The following is a 17,233-nucleotide window of genomic DNA, read 5'->3' as shown; positions in this document are numbered from 1 at the left end:
AATACCAAGTTTCTGTTTGATACTTCAGAACAGTAACTTAAGATGTTAATTTCCCCAAAGTAGAAGGTCCGAGGACCCGGCATAACTAAGGTTCTGTTTAACAAATAATAAGATATCAATTTCTACTAGGTATGTAGTCCGAGGACCGTGCATAACCAAGTTTCTGTTTGATACTTAGTAATAGTAACTTAAGATGTTAATTTCCCCAAAGTAGAAGGTCTGAGGACCCGGCATAACTAAGGTTATGTTTAACAAATAATAAGATATCAATTTCCACTAGGTATGTAGTCCGAGGACCATGCATAACCAAGTTTTTGTTTGATACTTAGTAATAGTAACTTAAGATGTTAATTTCTCCAAAGTAGAAGGTCCGAGGACCCAGCATAACTAAGGTTCTGTTTAATAAATAATAAGATATCAATTTCCACTAGGTATGTAGTCCGAGGACCATGCATAACTAAGTTTCTGTTTGATACTTAGTAATAGTAACTTAAGATGCTAATTTCTCCAAAGTAGAAGGTCCGAGGACCCAGCATAACTAAGGTTTTGTTTAACAAATAATAAGATATCAATTTTCACTAGGTATGTAGTCCGAGGACCATGCATAACCAAGTTTATGTTTGATACTTAGTAATAGTAACTTAAGATGTTAATTTCCCCAAAGTAGAAGGTCTGAGGACCCGGCATAACTAAGGTTCTGTTTAACAAATAATAAGATATCAATTTCCACTAGGTATGTAGTTCGAGGACCATGCATAACCAAGTTTCTGTTTGATACTTCAAAACAGTAACTTAAGATGTTAATTTCCCCAAAGTAAAAGGTCCGAGGACCCAGCATAACTAAGGTTCTGTTTAACAAATAATAAGATATCAATATTACTAGGTATGTAGTCCGAGGACCATGCATAACTAAGTTTCTGTTTGATACTTAGTAATAGTAACTTAAGATGTTAATTTTCCCAAAGTAGAAGGTCCGAGGACCCGGCATAACTAAGGTTCTGTTTAACAAATAATAAGATATCAATTTCCACTAGGTATGTAGTCCGAGGACCATACATAACCAAGTTTTTGTTTGATACTTAGTAATAGTAACTTAAGATATTAATTTTTCCAAAGTAGAAGGTCCGAGGACCCGGCATAACTAAGGTTTTGTTTAACAAATAATAAGATATCAATTTCCACTAGGTATGTAATCCGAGGACCATGTATAACCAAGTTTTTGTTTAATACTTAGTAATAGTAACTTAAGATGTTAATTTTCCTAAAGTAGAAGGTCTGAGGACTCGGCATAACTAAAGTTTTGTTTAACAAATAATAAGATATCAATTTCCACTAGGTATGTAGTCCGAGGACCATGCATAACCAAGTTTCTGTTTGATATTACAAGAGTTGTAATTGATAAGTCCATATACATTTATAAGTTAAACCACAGATTACAAAAGTGCCTTTTATTAATAATAATACCTTCGAAGGTTGTTTACATTCCATGGATGTTGTACAACTTTTTCATCTAAATCAGCTAGTCGATATGACCCTATGCCTGCTACAGAAATAATCCGATATGGTCCTTCCCAGTTCGGTCCTAATTTTCCCCAAGCTGGGTTTCTTGCAGTACCCACGACTTTTCTCAGAACCAGATCCCCAAGCGCTAGTGGCCTGAGCTTCACATGGGCATCATACCCTCGTTTAAGCTTCTGCTGATAATAAGTCATTTGGACCATAGCTGTCTCTCGCCGTTCCTCCACTAGATCTAGGCTCTTCTCTAGGAGGCCGTTGTTATTTTCTGGGCTAAAAGTACTCGTCCTTAGTGTAGGGAAACCAGACTCTAAAGGGATCACTGCCTCGGCCCCATAAGTCATAGAGAATGGTGTTTCTCCTGTGGATCTACGCGGCGTAGTTCGATACGTCCATAGGACATGCGGTAGTTCTTCCACCCATCTGCCCTTCGCATCGTCCAGCCTTTTCTTGAGTCCACTAACTATAACCTTATTAACGGCCTCGGCTTGCTCGTTTCCCTGAGGATAAGCTGGAGTGGAGTATCTATTTGTGATGCCCATGTCACTACAATATTTTCTAAAAGCTCTACTGTCAAATTGAACCCCATTGTCAGAAATGAGTGTATGTGGTACCTCAAATCTAGTGACGATGTTTTTCCAGATGAACTTCTTGGAATCGACGTCCCTAATATTTGCCAAGGGCTCAGCCTCTACCCATTTGGTGAAGTAGTCGGTCCCCACAAGCAACCACCTTTTGTTTCCTACAGCCCTCGGAAATGGTCCTACTATGTCCAATCTCTATTGAACGAAAAGCCACAGACTGGAGAGAGGGTTAAGGGTTCCTCCAGGCTGATGGATGTTAGGAGCGAACCTCTGGTACTAATCACACTTTCTTGCATAATCCTGAGCTTCCCTCTGCATATTGGGACACCAATATCCTTGAGTCAGGGCCCTATGGGCTAGGGACCTTCCTCCAGTGTGGCTTCCACAAATCCCCTCATGCAGTTCTTCCAAAAGTGCCTCCGTTGACTCGGGGTGCACGCATAACAGATATGGTCCGGAGAACGATCGTTTATATAGCTTCTGATCCTCGGACAACCAGAAATGCGTTGCCTTTCAACGGATCTTGTCTGCTTCAGACTTGTCGTCGGGTAAAATGTCATTTTTCAGAAAAGATACCATAGGGTCAATCCAACTAGGTCCAGGCCTTATTAAGTGGATCCAAGCTGCAGAAACAGTAGTAAGAGCTGGCTCTAGCAAATCTTCAACAAGGATAGTCCTAGGCAAACTCTGAACCGAGGATGTCGCTAAGGTAGCCAAGGAGTCTGCATGTGTATTTCCACTTCTAGAAACATGAGATAGGATAAAGGAATCGAAGCTAGATTGTAAACGTTTGACCTGGGCCAAGTATTCTTACATCCTTGGGTCCCTAGCCTCCATAGTCCCCGTTACCTGGCCAACCACTAATTGAGAATCCAAGCGCATATGAACTCCCTTTCCGCCCATCTTATACACCATGTTCATGCCGACCAAGACTGCTTCGTACTCGGCCTCATTATTGGTAGCCGAGAACGCCAACCTCAGAGATTTTTCAAAGACAATTCCCTCGGGGGATACCAGGACAAGTCCGATACCAGACCCTTTTTGGTTAATGGCCCCATCAACATACACCTCCCAAGTCGAGGGTCCTATGCCCGTGATCACGCCCACTGATTTTTCATCCATGTGTGATTCCTTTACAGCTTCTTCCAACAATGGTTCCGCGAACTCCGCCATCAAATCCGCAAGAACCTGGCCCTTTATTGAGGTGCGCGACATGTATTTGATGTCAAAAGCTCCTAAAATAGTTCCCCATTTAGCCACCCTTCTAGAGTAGCCAGCGCTACGCAAAACTGACTTGAGAGGCAGTTGGGTCAGAACTACAACGGTGTGAGACTGGAAATAATGAGGAAGCCTCCACGTGGCATGAACTATGGCTAAGAGTGCTTTCTCTAAAAGTAAGTAACGCACCTCGGCGTCATTTAGAGTTTTACTGACGTAGTAGACCGGTCTTTGCACCCCATCGTCGTCCCTTATGAGGACCAGGCTGACCGCATGGACGGCCACTGCCAGATACGCAAACAGGACCTCATCCACTTCAGGCTGAGACATAATGGGTGGCCGGGAAAGATATTCCTTAAGTTGTTGGAAGGCTACAACGCACTCCTCGGACCATTGGAACCCCTTCCACTTATTCAAAAGTTGGAAAAAAGGCTTGCATCGGTCAGCTAACCGAGAGATGAACCTGCTAAGAGCAGCGATCATTCCGGTCAATTTTTGAACTTCTTTCGGATTTCGAGGTGGTTGTAAGGTTTGAATAGCTCTGACTTGCCCTGGATTCACCTCTATCTCTCTATGAGTAACCATATAACCCAAGAATTTCCCAGAACTCACACCAAATGAACACTTCGAGGCATTAAGACGCAACTTGTACTTTCTAAGTACCTGAAAAGTGTCGTCCAAATCTTTCACGTGTGCAGATATCGTCCTACTCTTCACTACCATGTCATCCACGTATATCTCAATAGTCTTTCCAAGCTGCAACTCAAACATTCTAGTCATCATTCTCTGGTAAGTAGCTCCAGCATTCTTCAATCTGAACGGCATCACTTTATAGTGATAATTCCCTGTCGGAGTAATAAAGGCAGTTTTCTCCTGATCTTCTGCCGCCAGTGGAATTTGGTGATAACCCTGGAAGGCGTCCAAAAAACTCATCTGAGAATGTTCGACGGTGGCGTCCACTAGTTGGTCGATGCGCGGCATCGGGAACGAGTCCTTTGGGTAGGCTTTGTTTAAATCCGTGAAGTCCACACATACCCGCCATTTTCCATTTTTCTTTTTGACCACAACCGTGTGCGCCAGCCACTCCGGATAGAAAACTTCCTTGATAGCTCCAGCCCTCTTGAGCTTAAGCAACTCTTCATTAACGGCTTCGAAGTGCTCCTTGGAAGAACGCCAAGAGGGCTGCCTTCTAGGAGGAATAGCGGGATTGACGTTCAAATGATGACAAATAAAGCTTGGATCCACCCCCGGAGCCTCATAGGGGTCCCAGGAAAAAATATCGACGTTGTTCTTTAGAAACTCCACCAATTCCATCTTCTCTTGGTATGGCAAACATACCCCAACCTGAAAGAACCTTTCGGGATCATCCGATATTAGAAACTTCTCCAGGTCTTCGCATATGGCTTCCTCTGCTGCCACCACATCGGGCGCATCCAGAGTCATTAATTGCTATGAGTCTTTCACAGCCGAGAGCGAGGATTGTGCTTCGGTCTGATGCAGCACTGCGGCCGATATACATTGCCTGGCCACCAGTTGGTTGCCGAGAATCTCTTCAATGTACCCCCCTAAAGGGAGCTTAACTTTGACATGCAAGGTGGAGGAAACAGCCCCCAAAGCGTGTAGCCAGGGCCGGGCAAGGATGGCTATGTATGGGGAATATGCATCGACCACAATAAAATCCACCTCGACCGTCTCCGAGCCAGATTTCACAGGCAACCGGATCTGTCCCTTCGGTATAACGGCCTTCCCCTCAAAACTTATCAACGGCGAGTCGTAAGGGGTGAGGTCCTCCAACTTCAACTTCAGCCCTTTAAATAAATCAGGGTACATGATATCCGCGCCGCTGCCTTGATCAATCATTACCCTTCTCACATCATAATTCCCTATCCTAAGAGTAACTACTAGGGCATCGTCATAGGGTTGGATGGTCCCAACCTTATCTTCCTCTGAAAATCCCAAGACGGGCACATTCAGCTTCAATCTCTTCGGCCTGGAGCCCCCCTCCTCGGCTTAGGAGTGCAAAACTGCCATCACCCTGGTGGGACATGAACCAGTTCTGCTAGACGCAGCGAAGATAACGTTGATCGTTCCCAAAGAAGGGCGAGATGAGTTATTCCTCTGATTATTCAAGCTAGACTGACTGCCCTGCCCGCTAGGTTGGTAGTCTTCTTTAACTTTCCTTCGGCCGACCGAACCTCCAAGTGGTTCCAGAGGGTCCGACAGTTCTCGGTAGTATGACCCATGTCTTGATGGTACTGACAAAAGAGATTCTGATTCCTCTTGGCAGGATCCCTCGCCATCTTACTGGGCCATCTGAAGTAGGGTTCCTTACGGACTTTCTCTAGTAGCTGGTGCACTGGTTCTCGGAATACAGTATTAACAGTCTGAGTGGCCGCCGAGCCAGATTGCCCGGAGTAATCTCTTCTCGGCCTGTTGTTGTGATATCTGTCCGACTTGAAATCCCTTCTCTCTTGCGGGATAACCTTTGCCTTACCCTTCCCCTGCTGTTGGTCTTCCTCAACCCTCTTGTATTCGTCGATACGATCCATGAGGCGACGTACACTCCGTACGGGTTTTTTGGTCAAGGACTTCCTCAAGTCATGATCAGTGGGAAGGCCCACTTTAAAAGTATTGATCGCCACCTCATCAAAATCACCATCTATCTCGTTAAACATCTCCCAATACCTGTCGGAGTATGCTTTCAACGTCTGGCCCTCTTTCATAGCCATAGACAACAGTGAGTCCAATGGTTGAGGAACTCTGCTGCATGTAATGAACCGTGACGCGAATGCTCTGGTCAGTTCCCCGAACGAACCTACAAACCCTGATTTAAGACCGTTGAACCACCTCATAGCAACAGGTCCCAAGCTAGAAAGGAAGACTTTGCACATCAGGGTCTCATTGTGAGAATGAACAGCCATTCTCTGGTTAAAGTGGCTCACATGTTCCACCGGGTCAGTCCGGCCGTTATAAATGGTGAAGGTGGGCTGGGTGAACCTCCTAGGGAGCCTCCCATTCTCAATCCTGCGTGAGAATGGCGATTTGGAAAGTTGGTGTAACGCCCGGCTCATGGCATCGTTCCCTAAGCCCCTAAAAGGGAGCTTCCTGTTCCTATGACCTGGTAGGCCATCCTCTTCGCAAGAGGATGTTTTGTTGGGGGTGACCATGACCTCGAACTGTAACTACTTCCCCGGGATTCCCCCGAAGACGTATTGGATAAGGGTGAAGCACGCCTCCGCCTGACGCGACGCAGCTTCTTCTTAAGGTGATCAATCTCCCTCTGCATGGCTTTAGCACCATCTTCATGGGTGGTACTGTCTCCTCCACTGTGAGTATGACTCGTTCTAGGATACTCGGTGCGAGCGCTACCCTCTCGATCCCTCCGGCGCTCAAAACGCTCGAAAAGATCCTCAGGTTGGGATCCCTGAGATTCTGCATGGTGTGAGCCTAAGCCTGTCATGATGTTCAAGTTCTTCCAACGCTAGATTCCCACAAACGGCGCCAATTGTAAGTGCACAATTGCACCTGGACCCAAAAACATACGTGGGCTCAGGCCCAATGAGCCTTAAACAATTAAATTTGTAGAGTGTGGGTTCGCAATCTAATTCGATGGTGCTCGAAACTTGATGAACGGGCCAGAATATTACAGTATTTATAAACAATGAACAAATAGGGCAAAATGAACCTCCTCGGACGTAGGCCGAGGACCCTTTGTATATTATTTCTCTTTTTCCTTTTAAAGGTTACAGCTCCTAGTCCTTCTCAAGTTCTTTTCAAAAAGGTCTCCTCCCTCTCTCTTCTACCCCTTTCTCCCCTTAAATACTTCCTTTCCTTCTCCTTTTATCCACGTGTCACCCAAAATCTCCTTCCACCACCTTCTTGAAATCTTTAAATACTAGCTAGAAGGCTGAATTCTACTGTTCAGGGGTCACTTCCCCATTAATGCGGCTAGGGAGGTAGGTGCAAGATCTTTAATGTGGAGACAGCAGCCTTTTTCTGAGATATTTCTCTTACACCGCCATGTCTAGAGGGTATTTGGATCCCCTCTTTAACTTACAGTCTTTCCAAAACTCTGCCTTGATCTTTCTAGTGGATCTTTAAGTAACCACGGGTCTGTCTGAGGAGAGACTCTTCCTCAGATGAATCCTCGGGCCCTCGGCTTGTGAGCCAACTCGCAGCCCTAAAAGCCTTTAGTCAAGAACGAACTAGCACCCATTGATAAAGTTCAAGACCCAAATACCCACTTAGGTTCTTTCACTCCCCACATCAATGATTTTGGATTAGTTATTTGCTCTTTTCATTTAATAAGTGATTTGCATGTTTTGCTCATCTAGGCCCGAACACCGAAAGGCCCCTAATAATATTTCAATATTTTTTCAAGATAAAATTCCATATGCCAATCAACTTAAAAAATTAAGTGTTCAACATGGCAACATCCCATGTACTTGTGCGATATCGGCTATAGCCTATAGGTATATTGTACTTATGCAACAAGATATTCAACATATGCATTAGCATTTACATCCCATCTTTTTATCATTGTATTTTTTCAGATTCTATTAATTTAAAATTTTTTTGAACTTTTTAAATGATAGGAGGCTTTAATTTTCTCCGATCGAAATTCCATTATTAAAATTTCTAAAAAGTTTGAAATACCACTTGCTTTATTCGATTGTGATGCAGCAGCCTCTTTAATTAGCTAATAACATGTGTAGCATGGATTCAAGTAGCTGCTAGCAAGGGCAGTATAGTCTTGGAACAAGGCAGTATAAGTAAGCAGCAGCTATAAGTACAAGACGATTGCAGCATGAAAGTTGTAGCAGCTAGGCCAAATTTCCAAACCTTGGTGCAGCCACCTATGTTATGCTTAAGGATTGTATCAATGATCCTAAAGTGTTTTCAAGTTGATTGGAGGCAAACGAAAGGACTTATCCATCTTAAAAGTTACTGTTGTAATGAGTTAGTTAGTTAGAGATATCCTTGTAATTAAACATGGGGCTACGGTAGTTACAACTTACAATGCCAACAGCCATCCTAATCCCCTTGTACGTAACTGATTAGTTAGTTAATTAGTTAGCTAATCATTTAAACATTGGCCAATAGAACTTAGACAATTGTCAACCATCTAAAAGGTTACCAATGCTAAACAATGAGTATTAACTATTAACCATTTTGTAACCAGTTTTGTATGGGAGGCAGCTAATGCAGTGGTATTCGTTTTCCCAGCTCTTTCAAAAGAAGTAGCTGTGGCATCTCTATCAGCTAGTTAGCTAGTGTCATGGCCTTTGGCAGGTAGCTTGACCACCTTACCTGTCATTGAAACACAAGCTGGAGAATGGTATATGAAATCAAAGGCAACCCAATAGGGAAGGCAACGAACTCACCCTCACACATTTCTATAATATAGATTTATGAGTGTGATAGGACTCAATGCCTAAAGCATAGTGATTTAGCCTTTTCTGTTCTAACTTCTAAACTACTCACAGCCCACTTAGTTCTAAACCATGATACATTCCATCACATTATTCCTTGCATCAGATTGAAACTTTGCCATATAAAATGTGAATTATTACAATCCTTTTTCCTTTGATGAAAGGTGTTATTTCAACCAATACAAATTCATATTTTGAAAACTTAGTGTTTAAATAATTTATCATACAAAAATAATATTCCTCGAGAACTCTCATTTGTCTTGCCGAAGCTTCCTTTCCTCGGCAAGTAGTTGGGCAAAGTAGGTAAGAGCTTCTTCATTAGTACCCTCGCCCTCAATTTTCTCAAACCTGCCAGTTTCCAAATTGACTCTTGACACTGGCTTCTTCAATAGCTCCTTTCCAATCTCCACAAGCCTTTGCAGATTCTCCGTGGTAGCAATATCAACAAAGGAGGCATCTCCAGTCAATGTATCATCCTATGGTTTATATTTTACCAAAAAGATGTTAATAGCAAATGGTCATGCATAATGTCACAAATAGATATAGTAAATGTGGTCATTTGGTACGTACCTGAATACGGAGGTAGTTTTTCTTGCAACCAATGGCTTGGAAGAGTGTGGACACATGAATGTCGACCATATCAGAACTTGCGTCTGCATATACGTCGAGCAATGGAGTTGCACCATTGTCATAAACCCAACTAAGCAATCCCCATTTTGAGGCTTTGGCTGCTGTATACTTCTCTTCATGCTTGGCCTCACCTGTGCCCAATGATAAAACTAGTATCCTCTTGCTGTAATCCGTTGGTTTTATGTCAGGTAACTCAAAGCTTTGCATCAATATTTCTTTCCTAATTTGGGTTATGGCCATCATCGTCTGTGGATTTAGTTTAAAATGGATAAGAGAAATTTCCAACTTGATCCAAAATAAATCAAGAAATATCTAATAGAACAACCAAATTTCCATAGCTTCGTCACCAAATGCACCTTAAATTATCAAATTAGGTACTCACAGGATTATTTGCAGCAACCCCACCATCAATGAGATCAAAACTGCGAGTTTTTCCCTCTGCATTTTTTGTCTCGAAATAGTGTGCTGGAAGAAAAGTGGGTGCTGCAGAGGTGCCGATGCAAATATCTGCTAGCCTAGCGTTCTTCAATTCATTTAGCTTTGCCTGTACAAATGATTATAACGGTTGAGACTACGTAATGGCCAATTGGCCAAAATTCCAACACCACTTTATTTAAAAGTTTTAACAGGTAAGTTTATGTTCAATTATGTAATACCAATATCTCTAATGTTTTTTTTTTTTTTGCATGCAAGACTTCAACCAATAGAAAATTGTTTTTCTCCAAGTTTCATATCCTGGTACCCCATCCCAAACTCATATTTTTACATTTTAAAGAATATTACACATTTTTTCACACACTTTTTTACCCATACGTATTTCAAAAAACGACAAAAATCACATCTCAAATTACAAAAATTTCATCTCAAACTACTTTACCAAATACCCCTAAAGATCATTTATATATAGTTTTAATCATATAACTTTTTTAATAAATCATATGACTTATTTAAATATAATATACATAAATAACCTTATAAATTGTCACCTAAAAAGTTAAAAAAGATAACTTCAAACTAGTTTGAAGCCGAACCATTACTTTTCTTTTGTGTGTGTATGGTTTTTCAAAAAAAAAAAATCGGAGTAAAACTTTGTTCCCACCAATAAGTCTTAACATTATTTGAACATTTTTTTTATTATTGTTAAAATGACATATTTTAATTAATGCATAATAAAAATGGTGTTAAGGATAAAATTATGTGAAAGTAATATCATTATAATTACAATAGTTTCTAAAAGATATTGTACGCATATATATAGTATTACTCGACTTCCACTCACAAGTATATGTACAACACTTTCAAGTATACTTAGTTTTGTCATACTCATACATCATTGGTCGAAAAGATCACTGGCTGAAGGAGTTTGATATCAAAGGTTGGAATGATCACATCTGTTAGAGTCTGTTTCACAGTTAGGTTGCCAAGTAGCGCGTTTGTCAATGACCGCAGGTACTTCCCATCATACTTGGGCCCCATCACCGCACCAAACAAGCTTGTCACTGAACTCACAAAATTTTTCTGCCTGCTTCCATGGAATCAACTTTAATGGAAAATATATACCTTTTCTTGAATTCCCTTAAAAATTGTAAAAACTGAAAGAAATTAAAGGCTTTTTTTTTGGTATTGTGATTTCATTGAGATTTACCTGCTCTGGGGAAAAATCTTGGGACAGTTCTCCAAATAGAAGTTGATGATGTCCTTTGCAGCATACATGGGCCGTTTGTCTTTGTCTGGAGCTGTAAGCATGGCTGTTACTAGCCCACCTGTACTTGTTCCTGCAACTACGTCGAAATAATCTGCAATTCTTGCATTCGGCCCGTCGAATTCCTAAAAAAAAAAAAATAGAGGTACACAGAAATTATAATAAAGAAGAGGAGGTTCATGTCTATGATTAGTGAAGTATACCTGAAGCTTGGATTCAAGAAAGCCCAAGAGGGTTCCAGGAATAATGCCTCTAATGCCACCACCATCAATGCTCAACACAGTCACCATCTTTCCCTTCGCAAAACCAGTCGCCATCTCTATACATTCAAGAGAGCTTTTGGTATTGTAATTCAAATGTCTCTTAGCAAATTAATGTCAATTAATGTTGTGTATCAAGCATATAGATAATATATCTACAGCCAGATCAACTTCAAGCTAGGATACTTAATTTATGTGGACCCAAAAGAAGACTTTAAAAGCATTCCATGGCAATTATAATCAAAACAAAGAAAAACCAATCCAATGGCCCACCCACGTGTGAATATGACCTTATTAATTATCACATCCTTGTCCAGTTGTCCGTCCTGTCAGCACACCTTTGTTGATCAAGTTTATTGCTCTCGTGAGTCCGATGTAATTATTGAATACTTTTGAAGTGTTATAAATGTGTATTTTTTTTTCTCACATAACTGTGAGTCTCATTAATTAAATTTATGTTAGAACTTATAATTCATGTGAGAGGAAAGAAATTATTAGGTTCACCAAAAAAACTGTTGACGTGGTCCTCCCTGACTTCCGAACTAATAAAATGTTGTAATTTATACAAATGAGACATCATTTAGTAATTTTTATTTTTCATTCCTTATGCTGATTAGGAAGCTTACACATATCTTTGCATAAATAACATCATCTCATTGGTCAGAGAGGACTAAATTAGCAGTCCTCCCGATGTAAATAATAATTTCTTGTAAGAGTGGGGAGTATGCAAATTTGGTACTTTCGGAGTATTCAATAATTTTCTATTAAGTAGAATGGAAAATTAAAGATGTTTTTAAATGTAGATAGTTTAGTTACAACCTTATTGTAACTAGTGGTTACAAATTTATTTAATATTTTTTTTATTAAATGTGAATTTTGATAAATTTATCATTAAATTATATTTTCTTCTCATACCTTCCATGCTTGAAAAATTTTTAGAAAATCAAAAATCAATAACTTTGTCATCAAAATAATATCAGATTGACACAAAATATGACATACGTATTAAAAATATAAAGAATATTTAATTTAAGGATTAAATTTTTAAAATTTGTAGTTATGTTAATTTTTTTAGTGAAACTTGTAACCATTGGTGAAGCTAGGGGGGGCATGGGCTAGCTTTTGAAAATTTTCATTTACAACAACTAGTTTCCTTAATTTCAATCACAATATACTTGCCCCCCCTCCCCCCCTAAATTTTAGAATTTGGCCTCTTACAATGTAGAGTTTACACCTAAAACATTTATAATTGGCTCTCAACTTTTGAACTTGTCCTAGAAAACCCAAATAAAATTGAACTCTTTTAAGAAGAACTTAAAAAACTGAACTTGTTATAAAAATAAAATAAAACCCAGATCTTAAAATAGCCCAAAAATAAAAATACTCAACCCATTCCTTATTAGCACGTGACGTGACCCTCCAATTCTCTCTCTTCCCTCTTTTCCTCTCTTTCTCTCTCACCGAATTAAAATGTATTTTTATTTATACAACTCATGAACAGTAGGGTTGTATATATACAACCTTACTGTTCATAGTTGGCAAAAAAATTTAGGTATATATACCCAGCTAAAGCCCTCTTTTAGTGTCTTGTTTGATAAATTAGTAACTGGGGGGATTTTTACACCCCCAATGCTAATGCTAATGTTAATGTTTTAACAATCTCAAATCACCAATATTTAAAACAAACAAATTAAGTAAAAAAAAACAAAAAAAAAAAAACAAAATCCAAATTCCTATAACGTTACTATGTGTACACCTGCCCCATGCTACCTCCTCTTACCGCCAATCTGTCACCATGAATCCGGCCATGACGTTGTCCGCTAGCTTGGCTCCAAGCTCATGATCCAAATCAAGCCGGCCACCACTACTTAACTTTTACCTTTGGTTGACTTCTAACTTGCGTTGGAACTTGCATTGTTTGATTATAATTTTTAAATAATATATTATAATATATAGTTTAACAGTTTTGTTTGTTTTCTTCTTCTTTTTTTTTCTTGTTTAAAAGAAGGTTTTTGTTTATTTGCACACTCTGTTTTTTCAGCAACGATATTTTCTAAAAAATGAGTTATTTTAAAACAAAGTATTTTCTATACAACTATCTCAATTTCTTATGTTTGGTAGCAAGTTTAAATGAGTTGAAAAACAATCTCATAACTTCTCTTAGTTAACTTGCTATGAGATAGAGTTGTTTTCTAAAAAAAAAAATTAGTGGAAAACAATTTATCAGAGACAAGACAGCAATGAGCATAGCAGCAAGCAACAAGAGCTACAATCTCTGTGGTTAGAACAAAACAAAGCACAAAAACAACAGTAGCTTGTAATGAATTTCTTTGTACATGTGACTTGTAGTTTAGTAGATGAATTAATTTCTTTTAAGTAATAGCACGTGAGAAAGTTAGTTATTACTATAGGGACACGTGTGTAGTTAGTTTTTCTCTTTAGTTTTGTAGTAAAGTGGTTAGCTTGGTTCAATCACTATATATAAAACTTTTGTACTCATTTTTTCTAATTAATTCGATTGAGATCATTTTTCATCCATTCCTTGATATGGTAAAAGAGCTGAAGCTCTAGATTTTCCCCAATTTCGTTCAATCTAGGAACATTTCCTTCAATTTCACTTCGTTTCTTGAATTTTTTCTTTCAATTACACTTCGTTTCTTGAAATTTTCCTTTCTTCATTCAAAGAATTTTCCTTTTTCAACAATGGCTTCTGGTTTCTCTTCTCTTCCTGCTGCTACTACTGAGACTACCACTTCAACACGAGAATCTCCAATGGATGACCCTTTGTTTCTTCATCATGGAGAAAGCACCAGCACTATTCTTGTGACTGAGCCATTAACAGGAAATGGGAATTACCCAACTTGGGCTCGATCTGTGAGAAAGGCTTTGCTTACAAAGAACAAATTAGGTTTCATTGATGGAACCTTGACTCTTTCATCTCCATTAGTGTCAACTCCTTCAATCATTCTAGCCTGGATTAGGTGTGATAACATGGTTGGGACATGGTTGACAAATTCAGTGTCTCCCAAGATTCAGGCTAGCATTGTGTATGAAGACACGGCCTTGGAGATCTGGACAGACTTAAGAGATAGATTTTCTTAGAAGAATAGCCCTAGAATCTTCAATTTGCAAAAGCAAATAGCAGAATTGCATCAAGGTGAAGTTTCCATTACTGATTTCTTTACTCAGCTTAAACTGTTATGGGATCAATTGCAGAGTTATAGTCCTTTTCCTTCTTGTACTTATGGCAAGTGTGTCTATAATGTTAATAAGAGATTGACTGAATTGCAAGTTAGAGAGTCAGTAATGAAGTTCTTGATGGATGTAAATGACTCTTTTTCACAAGTAAGAACTCAAGTGTTGTTAATGGATCCCCTTTCCTCGCTTAATAAGTTGTATGCCTTGTTAATTCAAGAAGAAGTGCAAAGGACCATGACCAATGGTGCAAGTACTCATGTTGAGTCTACTGTGCTTGCAGCCAAAGGTCAAAACTTCTCTTCTGAATCAACAAGCAATCTGAATAATAAAGGGAAGGATAGGCCATTTTGGAAAATTGGGTCATACTATTGACAAGTGCTATAAGTTGCATGGGTTTCCACCAGGGTTTAAGTTCAAGAACAAACCCTCAATGGCACATCAAGTGTCCTCAGTTCAAATTTCAGAGTCATTGCCTTTTGCTTCTCCATTGCACAATCATTTTGCTTTCACTCCTGATCAATATCAGCAACTACTAGCTTTGATTGGTGCTTCAAACTCATCCCTTGCAGCAACATCTCAAGCAAAGGAAGTTCCAATGGCCAATGTGGCATCTTCTTCCAACATTGCAATAGTAGGTATTGATTTCTCTCACAGTTTTTTTTTTGCATAAGTGGTCAATAGAAGGGCTTATGGTAGGCATACTTAGGTGTTAGACACTTGTGCTACTTACCATTTTGTTTGTTCTGTTGACTTGTTAACCACTATTACTGTTATTATGCAGTCTTTGGTTCAATTGCCTAATGGAGAATCAGCACAAGTGACTCACATTGGAATTGTTGTTCTATCTTCCTCTCTCACTCTCAAAAATGTCATTTGTGTCCCATCTTTCAACTTCAACCTTTTATCTGTTAATACAATTACGCAATCTCAATCATACTGCCTTGTTTTCCTTTCTCCTTATTGTTTTTTCCAAGACCTTTTATCTTGGAAAACGATTGGGGTGGGAAAGGCAATTGATGGATTGTACCTATTGCAGTGCGAAAGCCTTTAGCATACTCCTTGTTCTTCCCTAGCTGACTTCTTAGCTACTCACAAAATCAATGCTACATTTCATCCTTTCTCTGCAGCAACTTCTACAAATCCTCATTGTAACTCTTTTTTCCTTTGGCATGCAAGATTAGGTCACCCTTTTGACATTAAACTTAATGTTTTGAGTCATTTTATTCCTTCTTTACAATCTTCTTGTAATAAAGACTGTCAAGTTTGTCCTATGGCAAAAATTAAATGATTGCCTTTTCCTATCAATAATAAAATCAAAAGTTGTGCTTTTGATTTGGTTCATATGGATGTATGGGGACTATATTCATCTCCTACTTTATATGGCTTCAAATATTTTTTAAGTTTTATAGATGATTCAACCAGAGCAACATGGTTGTTTTTGATGAGGTCAAAGTCTGAAGTTAGGCAGTTGTTTCATTCTTTTTATACTATGGTATCTACACAGTTTGGACTAAAAAATCACAGCTATAAGAACTAATAATGCCAAGGAATTTGATATGCTAGATTTTCTTAATTCTCATGGTATCATTCACTAACATGGCTGTGTTTACACTCCACAACAAAAATCTGTTGTGGAGAGGAAACAGCAGCATCTCATTTCCATAGCTAGAGCATTGCAAATTCAATCTCAAATTCCTATCCAATTTTGGGGTGACTGTGTTTTAACTGCAGCCTATCTAATCAACAGATTGCCCTCTCCTTTATTGAATGATAAAACACATTTTGAACTTCTTTTTCAAAGGCCACTAGATTATAATCATCTCAAGGTGTTTGGTTGTTTGTGTTTTACTTCCACTATTGCTCAAACTAGGAACAAGTTCTCTCCAAATCAAGAAAATGTGTTATTGGTTATCCTTTCAATATAAAAGGATATAAGCTTTTTGATCTTGAGTCTCATATTGTTTTTGTCTCAAGGGATGTCATTTTTCATAAGTCAGTCTTCCTTTATGTTTCAAACTCATGTGAATCTGAGCCTCATCCTTCATTGCCTTTACCTTGTGTTCCTGCTATCCCTACTATCTTTGATGACACTATTCTGCCAAAACCTCCTCCTTCTACTATTCCTTAAGATTCAATCATTCAAGTTCATCATATACTCGATGATGATTTTCTTGATGAAGTACTAGAAGAACCTCTTGATCCTGTTTTTGATCTTGTCCCTCTTAGAATGTCATCTAGACCAATCAAACAACCATCTTACTTACAAGCATATCACTGCAATCAGGTCTCATCTGTCATTGATGCCAGTCCTACTCATTCAGGTACTTCCCATCCTTCATCTTTTCATGTTTCTTATCAACACCTCTCTCCCTCTTACAAAACCTTTTGTTGTTCTATTTCATCCATTGTTGAGCCCATTTTCTACTATAAAGTTGTTTCTAATCTCAAATGGCAAGAGGTCATGGCAACTGCGATAGCAGTACTTGAGGCTAACAATACATAAACACTAACTCCACTGCCTACTGGTAAGAAGCCCATAGGGTGCAGATAGGCTTACAAGGTTAAGTACAAAGCTGATGGTTCAATTGAAAGATACAAGGCAAAGTTAGTAGCTAAGGGGTTTACACAAAAAGAAGGAGTGGACTACTTTGAAACATTTTCCCCAGTGGCTAAGATGGTATCTGTCAAAGTCCT

At 39.2% G+C, this 17,233-nt stretch overlaps 1 protein-coding gene across 1 annotated transcript; it reads right to left on the bottom strand.

Moving 5' to 3' along the window:
* Positions 1–8,848: 8,848 nt before the first annotated feature.
* On the bottom strand, positions 8,849–11,531 carry LOC142623486 (patatin-like protein 2). The gene is made up of 6 exons (XM_075796915.1): positions 11,285–11,531; positions 11,025–11,206; positions 10,709–10,901; positions 9,762–9,923; positions 9,320–9,625; positions 8,849–9,225 (listed from the first exon to the last, which is right to left on the bottom strand). Exons 1-6 carry the CDS (start codon positions 11,396–11,398, stop codon positions 9,001–9,003), a joined length of 1,182 nt encoding a protein of 393 aa, XP_075653030.1. The 5' UTR covers positions 11,399–11,531; the 3' UTR covers positions 8,849–9,000.
* Positions 11,532–17,233: the final 5,702 nt, after the last annotated feature.

This window comes from Castanea sativa, chromosome 2 (genome assembly GCF_040712315.1).
Source record: "Castanea sativa cultivar Marrone di Chiusa Pesio chromosome 2, ASM4071231v1".
NCBI lineage: Eukaryota > Viridiplantae > Streptophyta > Magnoliopsida > Fagales > Fagaceae > Castanea > Castanea sativa.
This window is presented reverse-complemented; position numbering and strand designations above follow the sequence as displayed.

Excerpts from the sequence above, each read along its gene's own strand:
- LOC142623486 (XM_075796915.1), bottom strand. The coding sequence starts at position 11,398 with ATGGCGACTGGTTTTGCGAAGGGAAAGATGGTGACTGTGTTGAGCATT. Across the intron at positions 9,924-10,708 it reads TGATCTTTTCGACCAATGAT|GCAAAGCTAAATGAATTGAA; the intron begins GTATGAGTATGA and ends TCATTTGTACAG. Across the intron at positions 9,226-9,319 it reads AAAACTACCTCCGTATTCAG|GATGATACATTGACTGGAGA; the intron begins GTACGTACCAAA and ends TATAAACCATAG.